At 32.5% G+C, this 24,838-nt stretch overlaps 1 protein-coding gene across 1 annotated transcript; it reads right to left on the bottom strand.

The window, feature by feature from the left end:
• Positions 1-12,517: 12,517 nt before the first annotated feature.
• LOC149151445 (putative anthocyanidin reductase) lies at positions 12,518-15,104 on the bottom strand. The gene is made up of 6 exons (XM_089440569.1): positions 14,777-15,104; positions 14,380-14,546; positions 14,079-14,288; positions 13,544-13,706; positions 12,905-13,118; positions 12,518-12,807 (listed from the first exon to the last, which is right to left on the bottom strand). The coding sequence occupies exons 1-6, from the start codon at positions 14,901-14,903 to the stop codon at positions 12,663-12,665; spliced, it is 1,026 nt and encodes a 341-aa protein (XP_089296695.1). The 5' UTR covers positions 14,904-15,104; the 3' UTR covers positions 12,518-12,662.
• Between the last annotated feature and the right edge of the window lie 9,734 nt (positions 15,105-24,838).

Below are 24,838 nucleotides of genomic sequence, written 5' to 3'. Positions count from 1 at the left end.
TAGATTATCAAATTCAAATCCCTTAAGTAATAAAGTCCACCAATAAATTCTTCCTTGATGGACATGTTTGTTCACTAAATAATTTAGTGCCTAGTGGTCTATATAAATGTAAATGGATTTTCTAGTAATTAATGTTGAAACTTTTGTATAGAAAATATCATGGCTAAGCTTTCTCTTTGTATCATTTAATAATTACATTTTTCTTTATTAAGCTTCTAATTGGCATAAGAATTCTCAATCACCCCTGGGTTGAGATAATATTGCTCATTCCACCACATTCGAGGCATCGATATAGATGTGACATTTCTTTGAGCAGTATGGAAATATCAAGATTGATATCTCTACAAACATTCTTTTGATGAATTCAAATGACACATTACATTCATTACCCCAAGTAAAATTAAGTTTTTTTATTAATATCTCATTGATGGGAAACTTAAATTTGAATAATGGTGAATGAACTTCCAATACTATCCATTATGTGACATAATTTTTTTTATTTGATCTAATATTAAGCTAAAGGTGCATTTGAAGGTACATTTTAAAATTTATTCACAACCTATGTATATGTTCCTTTAATAGACTATATGTAGTCTAGTTGTCTAGCTATACAACCATGGTCTTGTAAATATATTCTTTAAAAGATTTTACAACAATTTTAAAGAAGTGTATTGGTGCATTTGTTTAAACAAAAACATAGTTACCGATTACCGATCAAACGAGAAAATTATCTAGAACCCATTTTTTTGAGGTAGCAAAAAATCACTTGATTTTGAAAAATTGTGATTCATAATACAACTTTTTTTTTTAGCATATTTATGGCACTTTAAATTTTTTTATGTATCAAGTATGAACAATTTTTTTTAAATGTTTGTGATTTTCATGTTGATTTGAAAAGTGTTGATGGAGCATGTTGTGGAGGTAAATCCTCTCTGCGGACAGAGACGATCCCTACTAGCCCAGACCGGGTCTAGCAACAATCAAACAATGCTATCACGCAAGTTCCTAATTGCAAATAAAAAGTGGATGATGAGAACCTACTTGGATTCCAACGCTAATATTCGTAGAAGAGACGTCGCCCTCATTCCTTTGCCTTGGCTGGTCACGATCCCCACGATCTCCGTGATTGGACACCTGCACATGCAAAGAACAACACAAACACAAGCATAAAATCCAATAGATGCAATTATATATCAGTCAGAAAAGATATAACTCAACATCAATCATAGGACAATGAGAGTGGAACCATAATGATAGTCATCTATTATTGATAAATAACAAAGAAGAATACAACCACAGTTCTAACGTCAAATCCTCCTTTGGCTGGGTAGTCAGCTACACAAGTCTTGCAAAGCTTGTTGGGATAGGAAACAAGCCTCTCTCTCTTTGGTGACAAGAATCTCCTCACTTAGATTTGGCCTTATGGGTGTAAAGAAGGCTCTTGCAGCTTCAAACTCTTGAACTCCTAGAATTCTCTATCACTATGCTGGAACTAGCTTGCTCAAGGCATAGAGACAAGCTTTTATAGATAGAGAGGAAAGAGATAGGATCAACCACATTATTCATGGGATTGGCTTTATCACTTGGAAACTTCCATGAAAGGTGGCAAACCACTTCCCTTCTATGGAGATTCGAAGCCAAACCATCCTAGCTCAACATAGATCCAGTTGGTGAATGGGTTAATGAGAACCTTCGGAAGCTTGTTTGTTAAAAACTTTACTCAATTCGGTTGGCGCGAGTGCGACTCTGAGACAGAGCGCCAATGGCGCGCCCTCTTTAGAGGATTTCCCCCATTGGCGCGGGCAGTACACTGTGGACCCGCGCTAATGCAAAAAGAGTTGTTTTCATGGGTATTCTGCAGGAGATGTCTTCAGGGCATATGAAGCTCATACTTAGAGGAATATGATGCAAGTGGTTTCAGGTCATGTCACTTCTCACAGGTCCCGGAATGAGTCCTCCAATGTGCGGGAGAGGGGTAACAGGGACGGTGACAAACGGTGACAAATTACTGTGTAACAGAGCATCAACACATTTTTTTAAAGGGTTTATTTTTTATACTTTAAATTTTTTAATGTATTAAGTGTCGATACTTTTTTTTAAATGTTGGTGATTTTCATGTTGGTAATAAAACATTTTTAAAAAATTACAAAAATAAAATCAAATATATCTATATATATATATATAATTTAAGGAAAAAAATATTAGACCAAAAAAAAATCTAAAGCCATTTTTTAGGTTAAAAAGAATAAAAATAAAAACCTCATTAAAAAAAATTAAATAATTACCAAAAAAATAAAATTAAATAAAAGAAAAAGTTAAAAAAAATTAAATAAAAATAATTCAAAATGATTAAAAAATAATTTAAATTTAAATTTAAAAATTTAGAAAATTTTAAAAAAATCTTAAATTACAAAACTTAAATAAAAAACTAGAATTAAAAAAAATTAAAAAAGTTCAAAAAATTAAAATTAAAAAATATATAATAATAATAATAATAATAATAATAAAATTGTCTATTTTTGAAATGTTTGTCCCCTTTTTTTGTTTATTTATATTTTATTTATTTTTGTTTTTATTTTTTTACTAGTTAATTTTGATTTTTTTTTTTTTTAAATTAGTTCTTTTTTTTTCCCTTTCTATATATTTTTTATATTTGATTTTTTTGTGATGTTTTATTATTTGTTATTATTTTTTTAAAAAAATTGTGTTTTTTTATTGTTTTTTTTTCAATATTTTAATTTTATTTTCTTTTGTATTGCTTTTTGTGTTCATTTTATTGTTTTTTTTTCAATATTTGAATTTTTTATTTCTTTTGTATTTTTCATTTTTATTTATTTATATATTTAATTTTTTTATTTAATTTTATTTATTTATTTTTCTGCAAGGTCCATGACGTCTAGCAACCCGATCCCATTATGTGCAATTTGATGGCTGATTTTAATTTTTTTGCTACAATGAATTGAGTCTGCCCCCACAATGTGTCAATTTCATTGTTGGTCTTTAAGTTTTCATTACAATGGGTCAAGTTCACCTACACTACGTGTCAATTTGATGGTTGATTTTTTTATTTTTTTTTTGCAATGTATGAAGTTGTGTTAGGCTAAGATTTTAAAATCGTTATACATTTAGCATTTAAAAAAAAAAACTACTCTTGGTATAATAACTCTTTCATTGAAGTGTTCATTTTTAAAGTTTTTTTAATCATAAAATTTTTCCATAATGTGTGAAATATTTTGAAAACTTAAGATTATTTTGTAGTCATAATCTTTGGTTTTAATTTCATGGTTGAAAAATTGTCAAGATTTTAATGTTTTTCTAAGTCGTGATATTTTATCTTTAATGCTATGGTTGAAAACAGTTATAAGTATTTTTTCTTAGCACCATGCCTGAAAATTGTTGGAATTTTAAAGTTTTTGAAATACGTGATATTTTAAATTTAATGTATGCTTAAAAATCGTTAGAATTTTAAGGCTTTTCAAAGACATGATATTTTATCTTTAATGTCATGCTTGAAAATCGTTGGAAATTTAAAGTTTTTCAGTGATGATATTTTATTTTTAACATCATTATTAAAAAATGTTGAAAATGTACCCTAAAAAAAAATCTATTAGAACATCAACAATTTTTGTTTTCAAGGTGTTTTTTTCACAAAAAAAAATTGGTTCTTACTGTCAGTTTTAAAAAATGTTGAAAATGTACCTCGAAAAAAATAAAATGTTATTCTAGCATCAACACTTTTCGTTTTCAACATGTTCTTTTGGGGTTTTGGGGCTAAAGTACCCGTTTTGAGGTAATAGTTCCTATTTGATTGGTAACTATGTTCAAAATGACACCACCATGTACATAAATGATTCAAATGCATACACAAAATTTTTTGTTCTAGCAAGAAAAGGTTTCATTTGACTTGTGCCTTAGTCAAATTGAGACATTTAAGTTTCCATTTTGGCAAAATGAGTTGGCAGACAGTCAGTAGGGGTGACATGGCCAAATCACTCAATTAAGTCATTCAATTCAAGTTTATTGGCTAGAAGTAGAGTTGTAAGTCCAATCCCTGAGGTTGTTGTATGTACACCTCTTCCTCAATCACACCATTAAGGAAAGCAATCTTCACACCTATCTGGTGAAAATTCCATCCCAACATAAAAGAAAGAAAATGATGGATCTAATGGAGGTGTACCTGGCAACTAGAGAAAAAGTCTCATCATAGTCTTCTCCCTATTTCTGGGAGAATCCTCTAGCCACAAATCTTGCCTTGTATTTGTCAATAATACCAACTGCAACATGTTTTATCTTATAGATCCACTTGGAAGTCACCATGAACTTCCCTTCAATCTTTGGGACAATTTCCCAAACATCATTCTTTATGATTGATTAGTACTCATTCATTGCTTCCTTCCATACTTGTTGAGTGACTACTTCTTCATATGTGGAAGGTTCTTCATCAATGAGATTTGACATGAGAGTTGCATAGCTAAGGAACCTTTTAGGTTCCTTCACTTCTCTAGATGTTCCATTAGGAGCTACATGTCCTTCCGCCTCTTCTAATGTCAACCTAAGCCATGTTGGTCTCTTCTTGATCTCTAGAACTATGACTAGTTATGTTGGATCTTGAGGTACATCTAGTCTTCTGGTACATTATGTAGAACTCAAGTGCTCTTCCCTTGAGGCTTCCTTTTTAACTTCTTCCAAGGAATCTATATAGACTTCCTTAGAAATCTAATATGTCACTTTCTCATCGAAGGTGACATATCGACTAAACTCAATTTGGTGCTACTATGGAATGTATACTCTATAGGATCTTAAAGATTCATTGTATCCAATAAATATGCCTGTCTTTCCTAAAGTCTCAAGATTGTTCCTTTTATCCTTAGGAACATGAATATATACAGGAAAACCAAATATTTTCATGTTCCCTGTCTCTAGCTTCCTTTTGGAGAAGGCTTCTTCAAGATTCATACCTTCTAGAACTTTGTGAGACTTCGATTTTGAATGTACACAACTATCCATGATGTTTTGCCCCATAAGAACAATGACAAATCCAAATCATGTATCATGGCCTATACAAATTCTTCAATGGATTTGTCTTTCATTATGCTACACCATTTTGTTGTGGATTATAAGGGACAATTAGCCCCTCTTATTCCAATTTTTCTTAGAGAAAGCAACAACATCCTTTGAGGTGTATTCTCCTCCATTGTTAGATCTCAATATATTGATCTTTTTCCTGTTAATTTTTCCACTTCAGATTTGAATTCCTGGAACTTATAGAATACCTCATATTTTGACTTCAAGAGATATATCCATGTCTTTCGGGAGAAGTCATCAATGAATTTCATGTAGTACAATGAACCAAAGAGATTTCACTAGCATCGAACCATAGACATGAGAATGAATCAAGTCCAAAACTTCCTTGGATTTGTTGTCACTATTTGGAAATGGTTTCTTGATGTTATTCCTAAGAGAACAATGTTTACATACACCATCATTCTTTATTTGTAGTTCAAGAACCCTTGACACTATTTCACTTAATTCAAGAAATTCTCTAAAATGAAGACATCCATACCTTCGGTGCCATAACTCATGTGGATCTATTTTTCCATCATAAGTCTATACAATGTTCCATCACAAATCCCAATAACTCTAGCATCATCTATACTAGATCCCTTTGACCACACACATGCTTTACCATCCACAAAAGCAACCCTATATCCTTTATTTTAAAACAAGAAACAAAGACAAGATTTGTTTTCAAACCTAGTACATAAAGGACATTGCTAATGTACATGGTTACTAGATTCTAACTCTATGGATACCTTTCCAACTCCTTTGAATTCATAGTTGTTATTGTCTACCAATTCATTAATCTTTGAGATAACTTCTTCTCTATCATGATTGAAAGATTCCACACTCTCTGTGATCCAGATTGATGTTGGTGGCCACCCACCTATCCCATTTGGACCCCCACGACTGTCTCTTTCAGTTTTTCAGTTTCCGTAATTGTAGCACAATTTACTATTTTTAGCAGTTTTTCAGGTCCTCAACTTCCGAAGTCGTTTTGAGGCCTTACAAGAGCCCATCAGAAGCTCCGACCACACCGACATAGTCCTTACACCATTACCAAGGTTGTGGGAAATAATGCTTTGGAGCACAGAATTCCTCCATTCATTCACCTGCACCAAGTGTTCAATGTGTACCGCCCTTAACCATGCTTTTCACCATTACTGGACACATCTGAGATTGCAGAACAGCTCACTAAGGACCAAGTTCAGCAGATGGAGAAACTCAACGCAATGGGGACCATTGCTTCCTAAGGGGGGAGGAATGATCCAGGCGGATGTTGGTGGCCACCCACCTATCCCATTTGGACCCCCACGATTGTCTCTTTCAGTTTTTCAGTTTCCATAATTGTAGCACAATTTACTATTTTTGGTAGTTTTTTGGGTCCTGAACTTCTGGAGACATTTTGAGGCCCTAAACGACATTTTTTGGGAAATCTGGGAGCAACATGGGTCGATGGACCGACGTTGCTCTTCCCAAAGTTATAGTTCTCAAATATATCTTTCTAACGAGCTATTGTACGCATCAAACGAAGAGCGGGTGCCAAAGTTACGACCCCGGGAAGTTGATGTACCAACTTACCCAAAACGGGGCCCACAATTTGGGATTTCATCTTCTAGGGTTAGGTTTTGGTATGTGAAGGGTTTTCCATTGTTTCTCAACAATAAATAGGCCTTCGAGCCTCATTGTAACATAGTTCAGAGGCATGTAGCTGCCACATCTCTTCTCAGAGATAAGCTACCATCGCCCTAGCTGGTTTATTTCCAACTCTGTTTGTAAGCATATTTCAATATTTTAAATTAATGAAATGAAGCATTATTTCCATTGCATCTTTGTGTATATGGTTATCTCTGTATTTTATTGTGTTCCTGTTTAAATCCGGATCACTCTGGTTATGTGTCTTGATGCTCCATTATCTACCAACCATATGCCATCGTCATCTGTAAAGGAACCTATCTAAGCAGAGTAGTAGAAGAAGTATTTTTCACCTTTTGTCTTCTTTTGCTTTTCACATTCTTCAACTTTTGCTCTGGAGGCATGTTGTTTCCCTCTTCTTTTCTTGTTATCCATATTAGGAAAATCTCTCGTGAAATTTCCATATTCTTGACTACCATAGTATTGTATCTTTGATAAGTTTCCCTTCTTCTTAGAGGAAGAGGATCCCTTCTTATGTTAAGGTCCAAACTTCTTCTTTCCCTTGTTCTTGAAGCGAGCTGCAAGGGCTTGAACTTCTTCGTCTTGATGATATCTGGTTATCAATGTTGCTTCTTCTTGAGCACATGATGTCCATAATTTCTCAAATGAAGGAGCTTCTTTCCAACTGCTTATGTCTGCTACAAATCCATCCCATGATCTAGGAAGACCATTGAGTGTTGTTGTCACAAGTTCTTGATCAGAAATAAATTCTCCAATATCTGAAATTTGATCTTTGATTTGTGAAGTCCTTATGAAGTATGAAGCCATAGTGTCCTTATTAGTCATATTTGTATTCCATAGATCATTCTTCAAACTCATGGACTAAAAAACATTCTTGATACTGTAGATATTTATTAAGGAATAATACATTTTCTTGGATTTACCATGCTTTGTGATGTATGGAATGAGATGATATCTAATGGAGTCCACAATTAGACCCATGGAAGTAATGACATCCTCCTTGAACTTCTCCTTTCCAACTGCATCATTTGGTTGAAGTCTTTCTTGTCATAATATCAAACACTTTTTTCTTGGCAAGAATAAGATGTATTATGACTTTCCAAGCTCCGAGGTTTGATGCTCTCTCTAGAAGCTTTTCAAATTTCATGAAGGAATCCATAGATGCCAATGTACAAGGACTTTAATAAAATGATCTCCTTAAGGTTTCTACAAAAGTGATCTCAATGTATCTTCGTTTCATTAGAATATTTTTGAAAATATGATAATTAATTTTGATGTGGATCTTTTTCAATTGTTCCAATATATCATTCAACAATAATACTTCAAAAATTCAACAATAAAGAAAAATAAAACAATAGAGATCACAATGCACAAAAGAGAGAAAAAATTTACCCTAGGAAAACCCTCTATGAGGAAAAAACCAGTAACCATTTTAAAAGAGAAATTCTTCCTATTCAATAAGAGACACACCTAGACCTATGGTCAAACCTGGTCTTCTCCTCCAATTCAAGTCACCCAAATCTGATCCTACACTTTGCTCTTGATCCTGCACTTCCAAAATTTTGGTCCTCCTGCAATATTAGTTGCCCCGTAATTTCAGCCATGCAGCAACTGCCCAGTAACCTAGAAAATTTGGGCCCACATGCAATAGTTGCCCTAGAAACTGCGAATCATAGAGATATTCCTTCACACATGTGAGTTTATAGAGAGAGATAGGAGAGAGAAAAATCAACCTTCTTCTTCATCCTTCTTTGTCCTTCATGTCCTTCACTTACTTGCCCAAAAACTCTCTTTAGAGAGGAATGTGAATTTCCCAAATGAGGAGCTCAAGTTGCCTTTATATATTAGTCTGTATAGGGTGAATGGACATGTCTCTTGGTCAAGGCTGACTTGACTTGGAGGGAATCTTACTTTTTACTTTTGGAGCCAAAATGTATAATTATTTTTAATTCAAATTTACATATTTTAAAAGTCGCAATGGGAATTTGACTCAAAATAAATTTTCCTTTGATTTGAGCATTTATAAATATCCTTTACAATAATAAATATAATTACATCAAGTGACCACAAGCACATTATGAAGACTGACCATAGTTACAAATTCAATAAATATTTGGGTCATATTTTATTTCACGAGGTTGTTAAGGTAGACCCTGACAAAGTTAAAGCCATCAAGGAATGGAAAATCCCCACAACATTAATTAAGCAAGATGAATTTTCTTGGACTCCAAAAGAAACTAAGGCAAGTTTGAACATCTTAAGGAGGCAACTAGTCAAGCTCCAGCCTTAGCTACACCAGGCTGCACAAAAACCGTTATTGTAGAATGTGATGCCTTAGAAAATGGCATTGGTGTTGTTTTAATGCAAGAATAAAGACCTGTTGATTTTGAAACTCATCTAATCAAGGAAAATAATTTACACAAACCTATTTGTGAGAAGGAAATTTTGGAAATACTACATGCCTTGAAGTAATGGAACCCTTACCTAATGGGAAGAAAACTAAAGGTAAAAATAAATCATGATAGTTTTGTATACTTCTTGGAACAAATATTATCTTTAGAACATCAACAAAAATGGGTCACAAATATGTTCAGTTATGAATTTGAAATCATCTACAGAAAAGGGAAGCAAAATATTGTTGCAAATGTACTCTCAAGAAGGGATAAGGATGTGGAGGCATTACTTTGTGGCATTTTTATTATACAACCTAATTGGATAATTGAAGCAAAGGATGAATACAAGAATGATTAAGAGGTGTGGACACTCATTCAAAAGTTGCAACAAGATCTCAGTGCATCTGATACATTTATATGGAAAAATGATTCACTGTGGTATACAGATTGTTTAAGATTCATTTGGAATTTCACACCTCTCCTATAAGAGGGCACTCAAGATTTTTAAAAACTTACCACATGGTCATGAATTTTCTTTTGGGATGCCCTTAAATTTGATATTTAGAAGTTTGTGGCAAAATTTTTGGTTTTACAACAAAACAAAATTGTGACAGTTAAGACCCCCAGTCTTTTACAACCATTAGTCATTCCAAGTCAACATTGGTAGGAGGTCTAGATGGATTTGATTACAAGTATAACCAAGTCTAAAGGAAATATTGTCATCATGGTGGAAGTTTATAGAATTACCAAGTATGCACACTTTTTTTCACTATCTCATCCTTTCAAAGCCAATACAGTTGCTACTGCATTTGTGGAAACATTTCAAAAACTACATGGAAACCAAAAGATTATTATAAGTGACAAAGATCCCATTTTCACTAGAAATTTTTTGACATAATTATTTTCTTGTCTTGTACTCAATTAGGTCATAACCATCTTATCATCCTCAATATGATGGGAAAATTGAGATTGTGAACAAATGTTTTGAAATCTATCTTTGTTGCTTTTCATATGGCAAACAAACACAACAGGTCAAGTTGTTACCTCTGGAAAAATGGTGGTATGAAACTTTCATCCTACCACAACAAAAATGGCCCCATTTATGGCACTTTATGGATATCTTCCACCGTCCATCCATCCAACTCATAAATGATAACCTAACTCTAGCAAAGAATTGAATGAAACAACAAGCAAATCAACATCACAGTGAAAGAAGTTTTGATGTGGATTATTGGGTATTTTTACAACTACAACCATTCAAAAAAGTGTCCCTCAAACAAGCTAACAAGGATAGTAAATTATCACCCAAATATTATGGCCCTTACAAGGTGTTGCAAAATATTAGTACTATGGCATACAAATTAAAGTTTTTTGCATCTACATGAGTACACCCAGCTTTCCATGTTTCATGCTTAAAGAAGGTTATAGGTGAAAAGCTCCTAATTTAAACTATATTTCCAAAACTTGACGAGGAAGGAGAAATCATATTGGAGCCTGAAGAAATCACATAAACAAGAATATGGAAGCTACAAAATCGATCAATTTAAGAGTATCTCATTAATTGGAAGAACTTTCCTGCTAAAGATTCTCATGGGAGGATGATTATTTTATACAAAAGCATCTAGAACTACTCAAGAATTGAGGTCAACACTTTTTTTAAGGAGTGGAGCATGTTAGGTCCCTATAATACTAGTGTAGCCCCCTATATCGTTATTGTTGTGCCTCAAAGAAGTCCATTATTATTATATTTTCACCCGTACATTACTATTGTTATGTAGGCCCTAATTATATTTTGACACCTTAGACTCCTATATGTACCAAGGAGGTCTTTTCATTTGAATAATCCAAAAACTATTCGTTTATGTGATGCAAAAGGAGGCAACTCCCTTGAATTTCCTTATTATCAAGTTGTTGATCTATCTTTTCTTGTGTTTCTATGTTGTGTTGATCTAGATACATAAGTACACCATGGTATATCTAGGGACGAGAAGTCAATGAGAACCTCTTCTCCCAATTCAGAATCTGAGTGTGCAAGAAGGTCTTTAGTGATATCAGTCTCTATCTTTTGGATGTCCTTATGGTGTTGTGAGGGGTCACAATGTCAAAGGTTGTAGCCAACTCCCATGCCTATACCTCCACACGAGACCTACAGAACTCACCCCTACCCCTTGCTTTGTGGTACACTCGAATACGCTAATGAGGCATACTAGCTCTTGTGACAAGGAAGACAAGATAAAAATAAGGATACAACCACCCACTATTCCATCAATTATAGAGAAACAAGCCCTCGTCTCTCGCAAACAGATTACATTGACAAATAGAGAGACACTATCTCTTTTAACTCAGACAAAATAAATAGCTAACCAACTCCACACACGATCACCAGTCTAAAACTAGAAACCCCGAGAAAATAAATTATGCTACGACCAACTCACAGGCCCTCCGCAGAGTAAGAATATGTCCTAGCATTGACAAATGCTAGTTCCCATATATAGAAACAAACCAAAAAAACTAAAGAAATAACTAAAAACTTGCATAACAAAACCACCACACTATAATGCAAATCAACCAAAAGCAAGGAAGCCAAATTCACAAAATTAAGGAAAAAATATTAACTGGTGATAATAAGAGCACATCAACCACTTTAACTTGGGTACAATACCATGCTAGCAATGATTATCTAATCACACTAAATATCCATTAAGAGATTGAAAACATATTTATATAATGTTACATCATACATAACCCATTAAGAAGTTGAAAAGATATTAGTGTAATAGATTAGTTAATACCATTAACATCATATTATTTTTATATTAATTTATTTACCAGTAAGAAAAATAAAACTATAAAATTATTATTATAAACCTATATACATACATATACATACATATATATATATATATATATATATTAGATTTATATTAATCATAAATATAAATATAGTTATTAGTTTTATGTTTTTCATTTTGTTAGTTTTATTTTGATTAAGAAAAATGTTAAATATGACAACATTTTTTCATACTAGGATGTTTAAATGGGAGTTAAGTATATTTATCAACCTCAAATATAAAATATTCACATATTTAAATCTTACACATCTCACATTTAAAAAATCTAATACCTACAAATCTACTCCATACTAAATTAAATAATTAAATAAAATTATATATATTATGAAAATAACATTTAAATATTTTTTTTGGTTATAATCAAATATATATTATATATTAAATAAAATCGCATTAAAAATCCATATTCACATATAATATAATATTGGGATGTTCCATATTAATAATGTAATTACTAATTAAATTTATTTTAAATAAATTAATAATAATATAATTAGTTTTAAGTTAGATTAAAATATTCATATTTTTTATACCTTTAAATTTAACAAACCAAAGATATTTAGAAGAAAATAATCCCTTTATAGTCTATAAATTCAAAGTTAAGGTTAATTTAAGAAACATGTTTTTAATACAAACCACATAATATCCAACCATTTTATTTATCTCATTGTCAACCAACCAAACTTCCTTGGCGCTTACATGTTCAGGGTAGTGCGCCTATCTTCCTTGCAAATTCAATGCTATCATCTAAAATTTCTGCTAATCCATACTGGTAAGTGAACCCGATGTCCAGCAATTTTCTTGAGGGAAAGGGCACACCATTAAGAACATTGTCTTTGATATGAAATCTGCAATTCAAATTCCCATTTAAGCGAATGAATTTTTGAGAATATCTATTTAGAAATGGAATAAACAAACTAAACAAAATATGAAGTAATTGATTACTTGAGTGGGAGCGAGAATTGTGGATAACGTTTAGCACAGAAATCCTCCATTTCTCGCAGAGTGAGAGGTGGAGAAGAACATATATATCGACCTCTCGCAGAGGGATGCTCCATCAAGAATATGTGAGCATTACAAGCATCCTCAGTGTGGACTAATAAAATGGAGCCCATGATATCATGAAGCTCCCTTAACCATTCAAAATGTTCAGCGTTGCCTGAGAGACGTGAACATTAATATAAGAATAGAAAAAATGGGCATTTTTCTGTTAATGGCAGATCTCAAAATTATGCTCTTACCCATTGGATATTGAGAATCAAAATGGTAAGCATTGATACAAAGATGCGACTTTAATGTAAGATTAGATGAAATAAACATTTTTATATTGATTTCCGATTTCATGTATCTTATTGATATGAAACAAAACTATGCTTATACCCATGAGATACAGAGAATCCATAATCAACCAAAACTCAAAGAAATAAAACAATCCATAAGAAACAAAACTAAGCTTATACCCATGAGATACAGAGAATCCATAATCAACCAAAACTCAAAGAAATAAAACAATCCATAAGAGAAGCACCAAGCCATAAAAATCTTACCAAAAAAAATCAAATATCTTGTGAAAGCATACCATACCTGTGATGAATGGCAACGCTTGTTCAATGCTGGCCGGAAGTGTGGGTGTAAGAAAAGGTCCTGCAACAATAGCTGGAACTATCGTCACTACTTCAATACCATGATCCTCCGACCCATATTGAAGAGCTGCTTGCTCTGCTAATGTTTTGGCTACATAATACATCTTAAAATCAAGTGATTCGTTACTCCTTAGTGTTCTCACAACATAAAAATGTAAATTACATTTTTCTAAATATTAAGATATTTGCATTTCAAAGTAATTTCAAAAAAATGGTTGTGTGGGTAAGAGATTTGCATTTCAAAATAATTTTACAGTCAAATATGAAGATTATTTGCGATGTCATCAATATTTATCTTTTTAAAACCGGTCTAGATTTATCTAATTCTAAATCTAATAGGAGCATACAACTTTACAACTAATTTGATCCTCTGGGCCCTAACCCTGGTAAATCTAGATTGATTCTATTTGAAGTTAAAATAAACTTACGGATCTTTTAATACAAATCTTTGAAGTCAGTAGTAACAGCGAACTTACCCAGAAAATAGGCTTTTCGCGTCTCATGATATCGATTGGGGTCCAGCAAGATTCATCGAGGCAGTCCCTGAATTCGCCATCATCATTAAGTGGCGAGGCTGCAGTTATGGATGATGTGTAAATTACACGCCTCACAGACTTTGCCTGACTGCAAGTCCTCAGAATATCAAGAGTACCATTCACCTCAGCTTCGATAACGTTCGTCTGCGTCTGAAGAAAAAGTACATTAAAAGGGGTCAAAATCCAGTAATAAATTCATTGTTTCCAGAAGTTGTGCATTCGGGTGGTTGTTAAAAAATACCTGTGCTTCAATGGCGAAATCCATTGGAGTTGCCAAGTGAAAAACATACTCACAACCCTCAACGGCAGCATGGAAGCTTCCCTCTTGGCGGAGGTTGGCTTTGAAGAGTCTGAGCCTCTCTTTAGCTCCCGGCAGGCACAGAATATGGCGAGTTTTGCTATCGTTGCCTGCAGCATGTGAAAGCTAGACTGAGAGTGGTGGTCTAATAGTTTTTATGGAGATTTGGTTTTCACAGGTCTTAACAAAACTATACTATATATCAGACAAAACTATATATCCTGAGAGCTGCTCAGGAACTATATATCCTGAGAGGTAGTTAAGACTATATACCCTGAGTGCTGCTCAGGCACAGTTTCTTCAATTGAAAAAAAATACCAAAAAATTACCAAGCAGATACCTGGATCTCTAAAAGTGGCGTTGACGCTATATCCCGTCATCAAAAGATTTTTGACGAGACATGACGCGATGTATCCTCCAGCCCCCGTCACGCAGACCTTGCATTTTGTTGCTTCCACTCCCTCCATTATCCTATCAGCTTCGTTCCTCACCTGTCTCTGCAGTTTCGCTTTTTGCCGTCTCCCTTTATCACCTTATATTCGTCCCTGGGCAACTATTTATCATCTTATTGTCTGTTGTTGCCCATTTGGAAGAGTAGTTGGCCGATTCCATCCAGCCATGTGCAGTGTTGTACGAAAAGAATATGATATCAATATATTGGAAGATAGATGGCCCATCTGCAAGAGCCGTGAGCCGATTCGATCTAACCTGCTTGCAGAGTCGTCGGAAAAGAAAATTATATATCATGATAACCAATTAGAAAGGCCGGGGCCAAACACTCAGTAGCATTGAGAGGAGATATACTTGAGCACGACAAATCAGAAAAGTCAAAGGAAAGCCAAATTCTAACTCTTTTACGTTATAGTTTTATTTAATTTTACTTGGGCTATGTTAGGATTGTTTTTGTAATTTAGAAAGGCAATTTATAGAGAGGTACTTTTGCAACTGTTTCATAACGCTTCTAAGTACATCGGTTACAAGATGGTCTTGGAGAATTTGAATTCACACAATTACATTAAATACTATTGTTATATCAAATATATATAATTATTTTATAAAGTGTTGTTTAAATGTTATATATCTAAGAGATTTTGGCTAAAACATGGGATTTTCTTTTGTTAAATCTTGATTTTTGTTGTTTAAAATGAGTTTTTGGACAAATCTTGATATCTATTGTTTAAAATGGGTTTTTGATTGTATATATAGATTCAGCACCCTAAGAAACTCCTTGGGCACTCGAATTGTGGAGAGTTCACAAGTTCAAAATTGCCCTAAACATATATAACTGCCCTAAACATATAACAAATAGACTATAACTTTGAGAAATGCCTCACAAAGAGGGTAGTTACAACCATAGTTACCAAATTCGAATTCGAATTCGGATTCGAATACGATACGATACGATAAAAATTCAAATGAGAAATTTTCAATTCAAAATTCGAAAGTATATATCTTAAACATTTAAAATTTAAATAATTTTTAATAATTTTAATCAATATAAACAATTTTAAAATCACTGTTTACTTAACAAAATGACAATCACACTTGTCTTATTTCCAAAATCTCTCTTTTCAAAATTCAAAATTCCCTCTTATTTTCAAATCTGATCTAAAATCTTTTTATAATTAATATTTATTTAAAAATTAAATATTCAAAACTCAAAACTATCTCTTTAATTTCAAATTTCATCTAAAATCTTTTATAATTAATACATATTTATAAATTAAATATTCAAAATTATTTTTATAATATTTAAAAAATCAATTAATTATTATAAAATTACTCTTCAATTAATTATTTCTTTCGTTGTTATGTTTTCTATTATCTCTTTACTTGTTATCTCAGCTTTTTAAACTCTGTCAGACGACACTAAAACTTAAAACTAAAAAATATTCACACTCTGGAAACCTTTCCATTTCTTACATGTGACCCTGCCATTATATTTTCAAGATTTTACTCAAATTATTTATTTCCTTGTTTTCTCAGCTTTTTAATCTGTTTGAAACCACACTAAATTTTAAAACTCAGCTTTTTAATCTGTTTGAAACCACACTAAATTTTAAAACTCAGAATTTTTCTCAATCCAACAACCTTTCCATTTCTTACCTGCGATTCAGCAACTATCTATTTTGTGCTCAGGGATCATTGCACTTACTATTCTCAAACATAAATTAATAAATCCCTGCAATAAACTACATGAACCAAATATAAGCGAAGCTACATGAACCGAATCGAATTTTGACCGAATTATTCGATGTACGAATCGAATTCCCGAATTTCCGTATTTTTTTCTCTGATACGGACGAATTTGGTAGCTATGGTTACAACATGTCTTTGAAGAGATAAGCAAAGCAATTGAAAAACCAATTGTTCATCAAACCAATTTAGCTAATTCATAAATTTGAATTGTGAAATTTGTTAACTAATCCTTCTAGATTGTTATTGTATAATATGTAATTAGTTTTACATTCCGTTTTTACGGTAATAATCGAGGCACAACTTTCTAGTACAAGTCTATGGCGTAAAAGAGACGCAAAGCATGAAGGCTGTGAGGATAGCTAAATGCAGAAGGTTAGCCTAGTGGGACAACCAAACTATTGACTCTTTGTAAGTTTTATAACTTTATGTTATAATGAAACATATCCTTGGAAGTTAGAATACATGTTGGAGTTTTGAGTACTTGTTGTTCTCAATAAAAATTGCCAGTACAAAGTTGAATACCAATAATTGGTGGATTGTTTGCTAAAAGTCTAAGTTCCACGCATCAACCATGCATCAAGGGCCGCTTGTTGTTGTTTTAATTTTGGGAGGCTTTATTTGCACTCACTGCATCAAATGGGAGTTTACTTATAGGGAAATTTGTGAAATATAGTAAAAGAGTTTAATCACAGTAAAATTTCTGAATGATAGTATTTTCATTTATGACAGTAAAGAGGAGTTTAATCACAGTGAAATTTCGGAATGATAATATTTACATTTACTACAAACCAGAGTTTTCACTAAAATATTTGTGAAGGATACAAAGTTTTTAGTGAAGGATTTTTGAAGGATACTTAAAATGAAGGATCTATATTTTTTGGTGGTTTGAATTAACTTTTTAAATTGAAGAGTGGTAAATTTTCTGGTGATTTGAAATACATATATTTTTAAAGAATATAAAGTTTTTAGTGAAGGATTTCTGAATGATACTTAAAATGAAGGATATATATTTTTTGGTGTTTTGAATTAAATTTTTAAATTGAAGAGTGGTCAATTTTTTGGTGATTTGAAATACATATTTTGTTAAGAGGCCATTGGTAAAATAAAATATTTGGAGGCTAATAAGATTTTAACCTAGCTCTTTGCTAGACTATTTTTGAAACTTACCATTAAACCACAAAGCCAACTTTGTTTGAAACAAGAGGAGAAATGAATTTATATATTTTCTGAAGTATTGCATATATTTTGAACTATTTGGCGCATAACAATTATGACTTTAATAGTTTCCATAGTTGGAGTTGTTCTTAATGGAAATGAAAATTATCAAGAGTGGTTTAGAAATCTTAAAAGTGCCATTATTTTTAACAATTTATGAGAAGTTTGTCATGGCAAGAAGGATAATGATGGAAAAGAAATTGCACCAAAGCCACCTAATAATGAGAAGCATCATTCAATTTGGGAGACAAAAGACAACAAGGCATATGCATTAATCACTGCATCTGTGATAGAAGAGGTAAGCCGATATATCTTTTTTGTGGTACGAAGCATTAAAGAAGTTGAAAGAATTGTATGATTCACACTCAGAACTCGAAATTATTCAGTCGTTGTTAAAGTTGTTTAATTTGGAGATGAAAGATAATGATCCTTTGAAGAGTGCCTCTAAAAAAAAAGCCATTTTTCATGATATAGAAGCAACTGGAATTAAAGTAGATTTACAACTTACAACTTTTATAAAAGTCCTTCACCCTGTCTATTCACACTATTTGGAATCTCTCCAAGCTAGTAGGCAGTTAAAACACATTACATTTGATAAACTAGTCAGCAAATGAGAGAGAAAAATCCTTTGGGAATAAAGAGGCTCCACCTAACTCTAATATAGAAACTTTGTAACTTGCACAAAATGATCTAAAGTCTCATGTTGAAACTTCTAGAGGTGATAAAAGTAGTAGAGGTCATGGTAGGAGAAGTTATAGAGGGAAGGGGGTAAAAATAATCAGGGAGACAGACAAAAAATGATAGAAAACAAAGGAATTTTAATGATAGACCAGCTATCAAATGTTTTAGATGCGGTCAAATTGGTCATACTGCTACTAACTGTAAAATCCCTTGGGAGAAAGCTAATGAAAGGAGAGAATAATTGAATGAAAAGAAATATCAACCACCACTAGATAAGCAAAAATCATCACAGTCTACACATTACATTGTTTCTCACTATAATTTTAATATTAATGATGTTTTCAACACTACATTTTCTTCATGGCAAGATAGTTGGATTTTGGATTTAAGAGCCACTTATCATATGACATTTAGGCGAGATTTTTTTGAAACATTCATTTATGATATTGATGGTGTTATTTACTTTGCTCACACGTCTCAAATTAAACCATATGACATTGGGTATATTCATTTGAAGATACCGAATCTTGTAGATTATGTTCTATAGGATGTACTTTAATTCCAAAGTTTCAACAAAATTTGATGTCTCTTATCCATATTTGGTAGCATGGGATTCTATTCATATATTTGATGGCATCATATAGATAAGAAGAGCATATGATCATGCAGTTATTATGGACGTTGTGGAAGAAGGTACACTTTTAAAGTTAAATGGTACTTCATCTACTAATTTTTGTGAAAGTTCTACTTTTTCGGTGCAGCAAAGTGACATCCTGTCTCCTAGCTTGTTATGGCATGCTCGATTTGGTCACATCAATTATGGTAGCATCGAAATTATGAAAAAGAAAGGTATCAAAGGTCTTTCTACAGTTCCAAGAAAAATTACACCTTGTGATGCTTGTATTTTGGGAAAACATTGTAAACAACCTTTTCATAGTTCTTCTTTCCGATCTTCATGAAAATTATGTCTCAATACATTCATATTTATGTGGACCTATGCCTATTGTAACTGTCGATGGAAATAAATATGTGTTAACATTTGTTGATGATTACTCGAGAATGTTTTGGGTGTATTTGTTGAAGGATAAGTCACAAGTGTTTGAAGTTTTTAAAACTTTTCATTGATGATTAAAAATGAAACTCAACATAATATAGGAATTCTCATAACTGATAACTGTGGCAAGTATACTTCTCATGTTTTTGAACAATATTTGAAGGACAATGGAATCAAAAATTAGAGTACCATACCTTATAATCCACAACAGAATGACATTGCAGAACGTACGAATATAACTTTTCTTACTATATTTAGATCTATGATGTTCTTTAAGAATGTTAAGTTGATGTTTTGGGGAGAAGCAATGATTTGTGTAGCTTATATTCGTAATCGTTGTCCTTCTTCTATCATCAATAATAAATCTCCTTATGAAATGTGGTACAATTGTCTTCGTGTTGTTCAACATTTTAGAGTCTTTGTTTCTCTATGTTATGCATTAATTCCTAAACATCAGCGCAACAAGTTGGGTGCTAGGAGTCGCAAATGTATTTTCTTGGGATATTTTGCTACTTCCAAAGCATGCAAGTTGAAGGATGAAGAAACTAAAAAATTCATTCTTTCCAGAGATGTTATTTTCCTTGAATCAGATAAAGATAATTCCACTGTTGATAGTGTTATAGACATATTTGGGCGCTGCAACCCCATTCACATATGTCCATAAACCAAGGGCTTCTAAGTCCCTAAAAGTGTTGTTTCATACCTTAAAGGAGCAAGGTCAGTTGATTACATCATCTCCCAGAAATTCTCCGTGAAAAGCTACTCAGAACTGGTCAAAGCAGGACCATACAGATTGCCCAGTGCTAAAGGTGCGATGCATCTCACCTACCACATGAAAAAAGTACGATGCATACTGGAAAGCCCTTTTATAGGGTGCGATGAGAGAGAGCAGACAAATGGCACAAGTAGTTTGCTAGGTGGAAACCCAGAGTATCTTCTAGAAACTACTCATTTGACACTTGCCTCTCTGAGTTTGCCCAGGGATGAGTAAGAGATCTAAAATCTCCATGTGGAACCAAGAACTATCAAATAGATGACACTAATCAAAATCCTAGAAGCTGACTCACCCCCCTGCAAATATCTATAAATGGATCCCTCATCCAAGAGATCTAAAGGTTGGAATTGGGTAATTTGCAAAGAGGTGCTTCTGGTTTCTCTTTGAAGACATTGTTGGGTGATCTTGCTTTGTGTGAGGTGAAGAGGGCTTTCAAGCTGGGAGGATGGCACTGGGCCAGACCAAATGGTTGTAATCCTCTCTTCTACAACTTCTACTAATAAAGCTATTTGAGTTTTCCTCCATATTCTTGTGTATATCTAAATATTGTGTTGTTATATGCATTTATATGGTCAATATATATCTAATCCTATATTGTTTACTATGAAAGATCTCTATGCTTTGATGGTATTATGCTGCTGTGAATCTACAGGTGCTCTTTGAAGCTGGACAAGTAAGGAAGCAGTGGCAAGATTCTGTCAAAGGGGAAAGGAAACAAGCAAGGAGCCAAGCAGAAGACTAAGGTTGGTACTCTCTGCTTCTTTCTCATCTCTCTCCCGTAAAGGAAAAAAACAAGTGACTTTAATCTATTTGTTTCTAAGATAGCTACCCGTCTTAGTGGGACTCACAACTCTGAATAGACACTAGATTTCCCGATAACAGATAGGCAACTGGCTCATTTGGAGAAGTTTGCATCTAAAAAGTTCTATTTTGAATCTAATAATGATGTTCCACATACTGAAGGGGGGGTTCCCATTCTGGACTAGTCTCTTATTTTTCAATCTTTGACTCATGAGAATGATGAGGATGTTACTGTTGAAGAAAATTTGGAGGATAGTGTTATTTCTGCAGGGTCAGAATGTGTTCATGAAGAACCTGTACTTCAGGATGAAAAACTATCACAACCACTTCAACAACCTTTACGAAGATCTACACGTGCTCAAAATGTTCCAAGCAAGTATGATGTTTTTGAAACAAGAATGTCCTGTAAAGGTGATTCAGATAATGTTTCTCATGACCATGAATTCAATCATTGTATAATTAGCGAACCTAATTGTTTTGAAGAAGCTGCTAATTGTGATGAATGGAAGGATGCAATGCAAAAGGATTATGATGCACTTATCAGGAATGGAACTTGGAGGTTAGTGGATCCTCCTGCAGGTGTCAAACCCATTGGTTGCAAATGGGTGTATAAGATCAAATACAAGGCAGATGGTTTGCTTGATAAATACAAGGCAAGGCTTGTAGCAAAAGGATACTCTCAGAAGGAAGTTGTTGACTACACAGAGACATTTGCTCGTACAGCAAAATGGGGCACAATTAGAACTTTGTTTTCTCTTGCAACTCAAAATAGCTGGAAGATACACCATATGGATGTTAAAACAATTTTTTTTAATGGTGATTTGAAGGAGGATGTTTAAATGTTTTAGCCAAAAGTTTTTTATGTCAAAGGCAAAGAGAAAAAGGTATTTAAGTTAGTGAAGGTTTTGTATGGACTGAAACAAGCATCTCATGCATGGTATGAAAAAATAAATGAACACCTTCTCAGGTTGAAATATAAGTTATTTGATCTGGATGATGCAACTCTTTTTGTTAAGAAAACTGGAAATTCAATTGTATATCTGGTTGTGTATGTGGATGATTTGATCATAACAAGAAACACTGATGACTATATAACATCTGTTAAAAGAGAATTATTGAAAGTTTTTGACATGACAGATTTGGGTTTATTACATTTTTATTTAGGGATTGAAGTTGATCAGAAACCTAAATATATTTTCATTTCTCAGAAAAAGCATATTGGACAACTATTGGACAAATTTGGGATGCAGGATTATAATCCTATCGCTACTCTTATGGAGCAGAATTTGAAACTTACTTCCGCTAAATGAATTATGTTTGAAGATCCAACAAAGTACAGACAACTTGTTGGAAGTTTGAATTTTCTAACTACTACTCGACCTGACATAGCTTTTGTTATAGGGATACTTTACAGGTTCATGCACAAGCCATGTGAAGGTCATTGGAATGCAGCAAAGCGAGTGCTCAAGTATTTGAAATGCACTCAAACATATGGCATCAAATACTCCAAAGTTGCAGATTTCCATCTCACCAACTATTTAGATTCTGATTTTGATGGAGACAAGGAGAATGGAGTCTCTACTTCTGGTTAATTGATGAGTATTGGATGAGCAACCATCAATTGGAGATCACACAAGAAATTTGTTCCTTTTGATTCTACCAACGAAGCCGAATATGTTGCAGCATTTCAAGCTACAAAAGAAATCATTTGGCTTCATAAAATACTTGAAGACTTGCAAGAGAAACAAAAGGCTTCAACTCCACTACTCGTCAACAACTCTTCTACAATCCATCTAGCCAAGAATCCCAAGTTTCATGATCAAAGCAAGCATATTAATACCAAATATCGCTTTATTCAACATTATGTAGAGGCCAAAGCTATTCATCTAACACATTGTCCTACTTTAGAGAAGATCGTAGACATATTTACAAAGCCACTGGGACATGAAAAGTTTGAAAAGTCCATAATGTTACTTGGAATGTCAGATGTCCCTTCGGATTAAGGGGGCAATGTTAACTAATCCTTCGGGATTGTTATTGTATAATATGTAATTAGTTTTACATTTTGTTTTTACAGTTAATAAGTTACCGAGACACAACTGTCTCATACCTAGATTTCACATGTATAAATAAGTAATTTTATCATTAATACAATGCTCTTTCATTGTGGAATTTATTTGGGCTTGTAGAAAATTTATAATGTTGAATTTATTTATACATTCTAAAATGTACTTTAAATATTAAAAAATGTAATCTCATTAAAACTTTTATAATTTTTAATGTTATAATTAATATTGAGCTAAGAGGCTTATTCTACAGCCTAGTATGATTTGTAACCCTATACATCTATCGTCAAAGTTGAAATATTACTCATGTCGGCCCAAATAAAAAAATTTAGAAATTTAAAATTTAAAAATAATTAATAAACTATACACAATATTTAAATAATATCAGTTCATTAAAATAATCTACACGTGAAAAAAATGGATCCATCTCGGCTCATGTTAGATCCATAGTAAAATGGATCTATGTTTGTATTATAATAATTTAATAAAATCAATTTTTTTTAAAGAATATCTTAAAAATTTTGGGCCAAGAGGCCCTCTACAACAATTATGGGAGAGATGTTGTCACGGGATGTTACATTTAAAAATAGTAAAATAGTGCTTTAAATTAACAAATTAAAATTAGTAATAACAAAAGAATTTGATGTCGACCATAATTAAAATACTTCTATTTGCACCTTAATTTACACAACTTTATATAGAGATATAAAGTAACAGAAAGTTTAAAAAAAAATATTTTTTAGTATGAGGAACAGTGTAATTTATTCACTAACTTAATAGGGAAGATGAACCAAAAGAAAATTACTTCTTACTAGGAAGAATAAATGTATTTTCTTCATTACTTAATATGGAGATGATAAGAAATAATATTATTGATATTACATGAAGTGTAATTCATTCTACATTTAATTTACTTGTGATATTTAAAAGAAAAAAAATATTAACAAAAAATATTTTACGGTCAACCCTAAGTAGAATATTTCAATGTCCATATTAAATAACATAATTTTATATCTACTTTGTATAGAGAAAAATAAAGTAATTAAATAAAAAAAAAAAAATCTTATATTTTCACATTCCATAATTAAGGAGATGTGTAATTTATTTCACTTCTAATATGGAGTTGATATATAAGATTTTAAAAATATCAATAAAAAGTTTGACATGGGTTATAAATAAAATATTTCAATATATAGATTGAGTAAAAATTTTTTACATGATATATATAGAGAGAGAGATTCAGAGAATTATTGTTCTATTAATCGGTGCTTTCTAATTCAATATATGAGGGATATTTTTTATTCTTTCAATGCTTAAAATGGATTCGATATGTAATATTTTAAAAAATATTAATAATAAAAATAATTAAATGTATGCATACAGGAAAAAATATGCGGGACATGTTTTAACATTTTAATATGGAGAACATGAATTGTAAATAAAATATTTCAATGTCAATTACATATATATTATACCAGCCTAGATCCATGTTAAACTTGGATCTACGAGAGGGATCAAATCCCTTTTCACTCTAAAAGAGGTTTGCATTTGAATAGATTTGATCCCTCTCAGGGCTTAGTAGATCCAGAGTTAAGATGAATCTTTATGATT

Source organism: Pinus tabuliformis, chromosome 9 (assembly GCF_031772625.1).
Source record: "Pinus tabuliformis cultivar Carrire ecotype Pingquan chromosome 9, CPIR1, whole genome shotgun sequence".
In the NCBI taxonomy this organism is placed as follows: Eukaryota; Viridiplantae; Streptophyta; class Pinopsida; order Pinales; family Pinaceae; genus Pinus; species Pinus tabuliformis.
The sequence above is the reverse complement of the archived record's forward strand: the minus strand, read 5'-3'. Positions and strand labels throughout refer to the sequence as shown.

Excerpts from the sequence above, each read along its gene's own strand:
- LOC149151445 (XM_089440569.1), bottom strand. The coding sequence starts at position 14,903 with ATGGAGGGAGTGGAAGCAACAAAATGCAAGGTCTGCGTGACGGGGGCT. Across the intron at positions 13,707-14,078 it reads GCGAAAAGCCTATTTTCTGG|ATGTATTATGTAGCCAAAAC; the intron begins GTAAGTTCGCTG and ends CTTGATTTTAAG. Across the intron at positions 12,808-12,904 it reads CAATTCTCGCTCCCACTCAA|ATTTCATATCAAAGACAATG; the intron begins GTAATCAATTAC and ends TTTGAATTGCAG.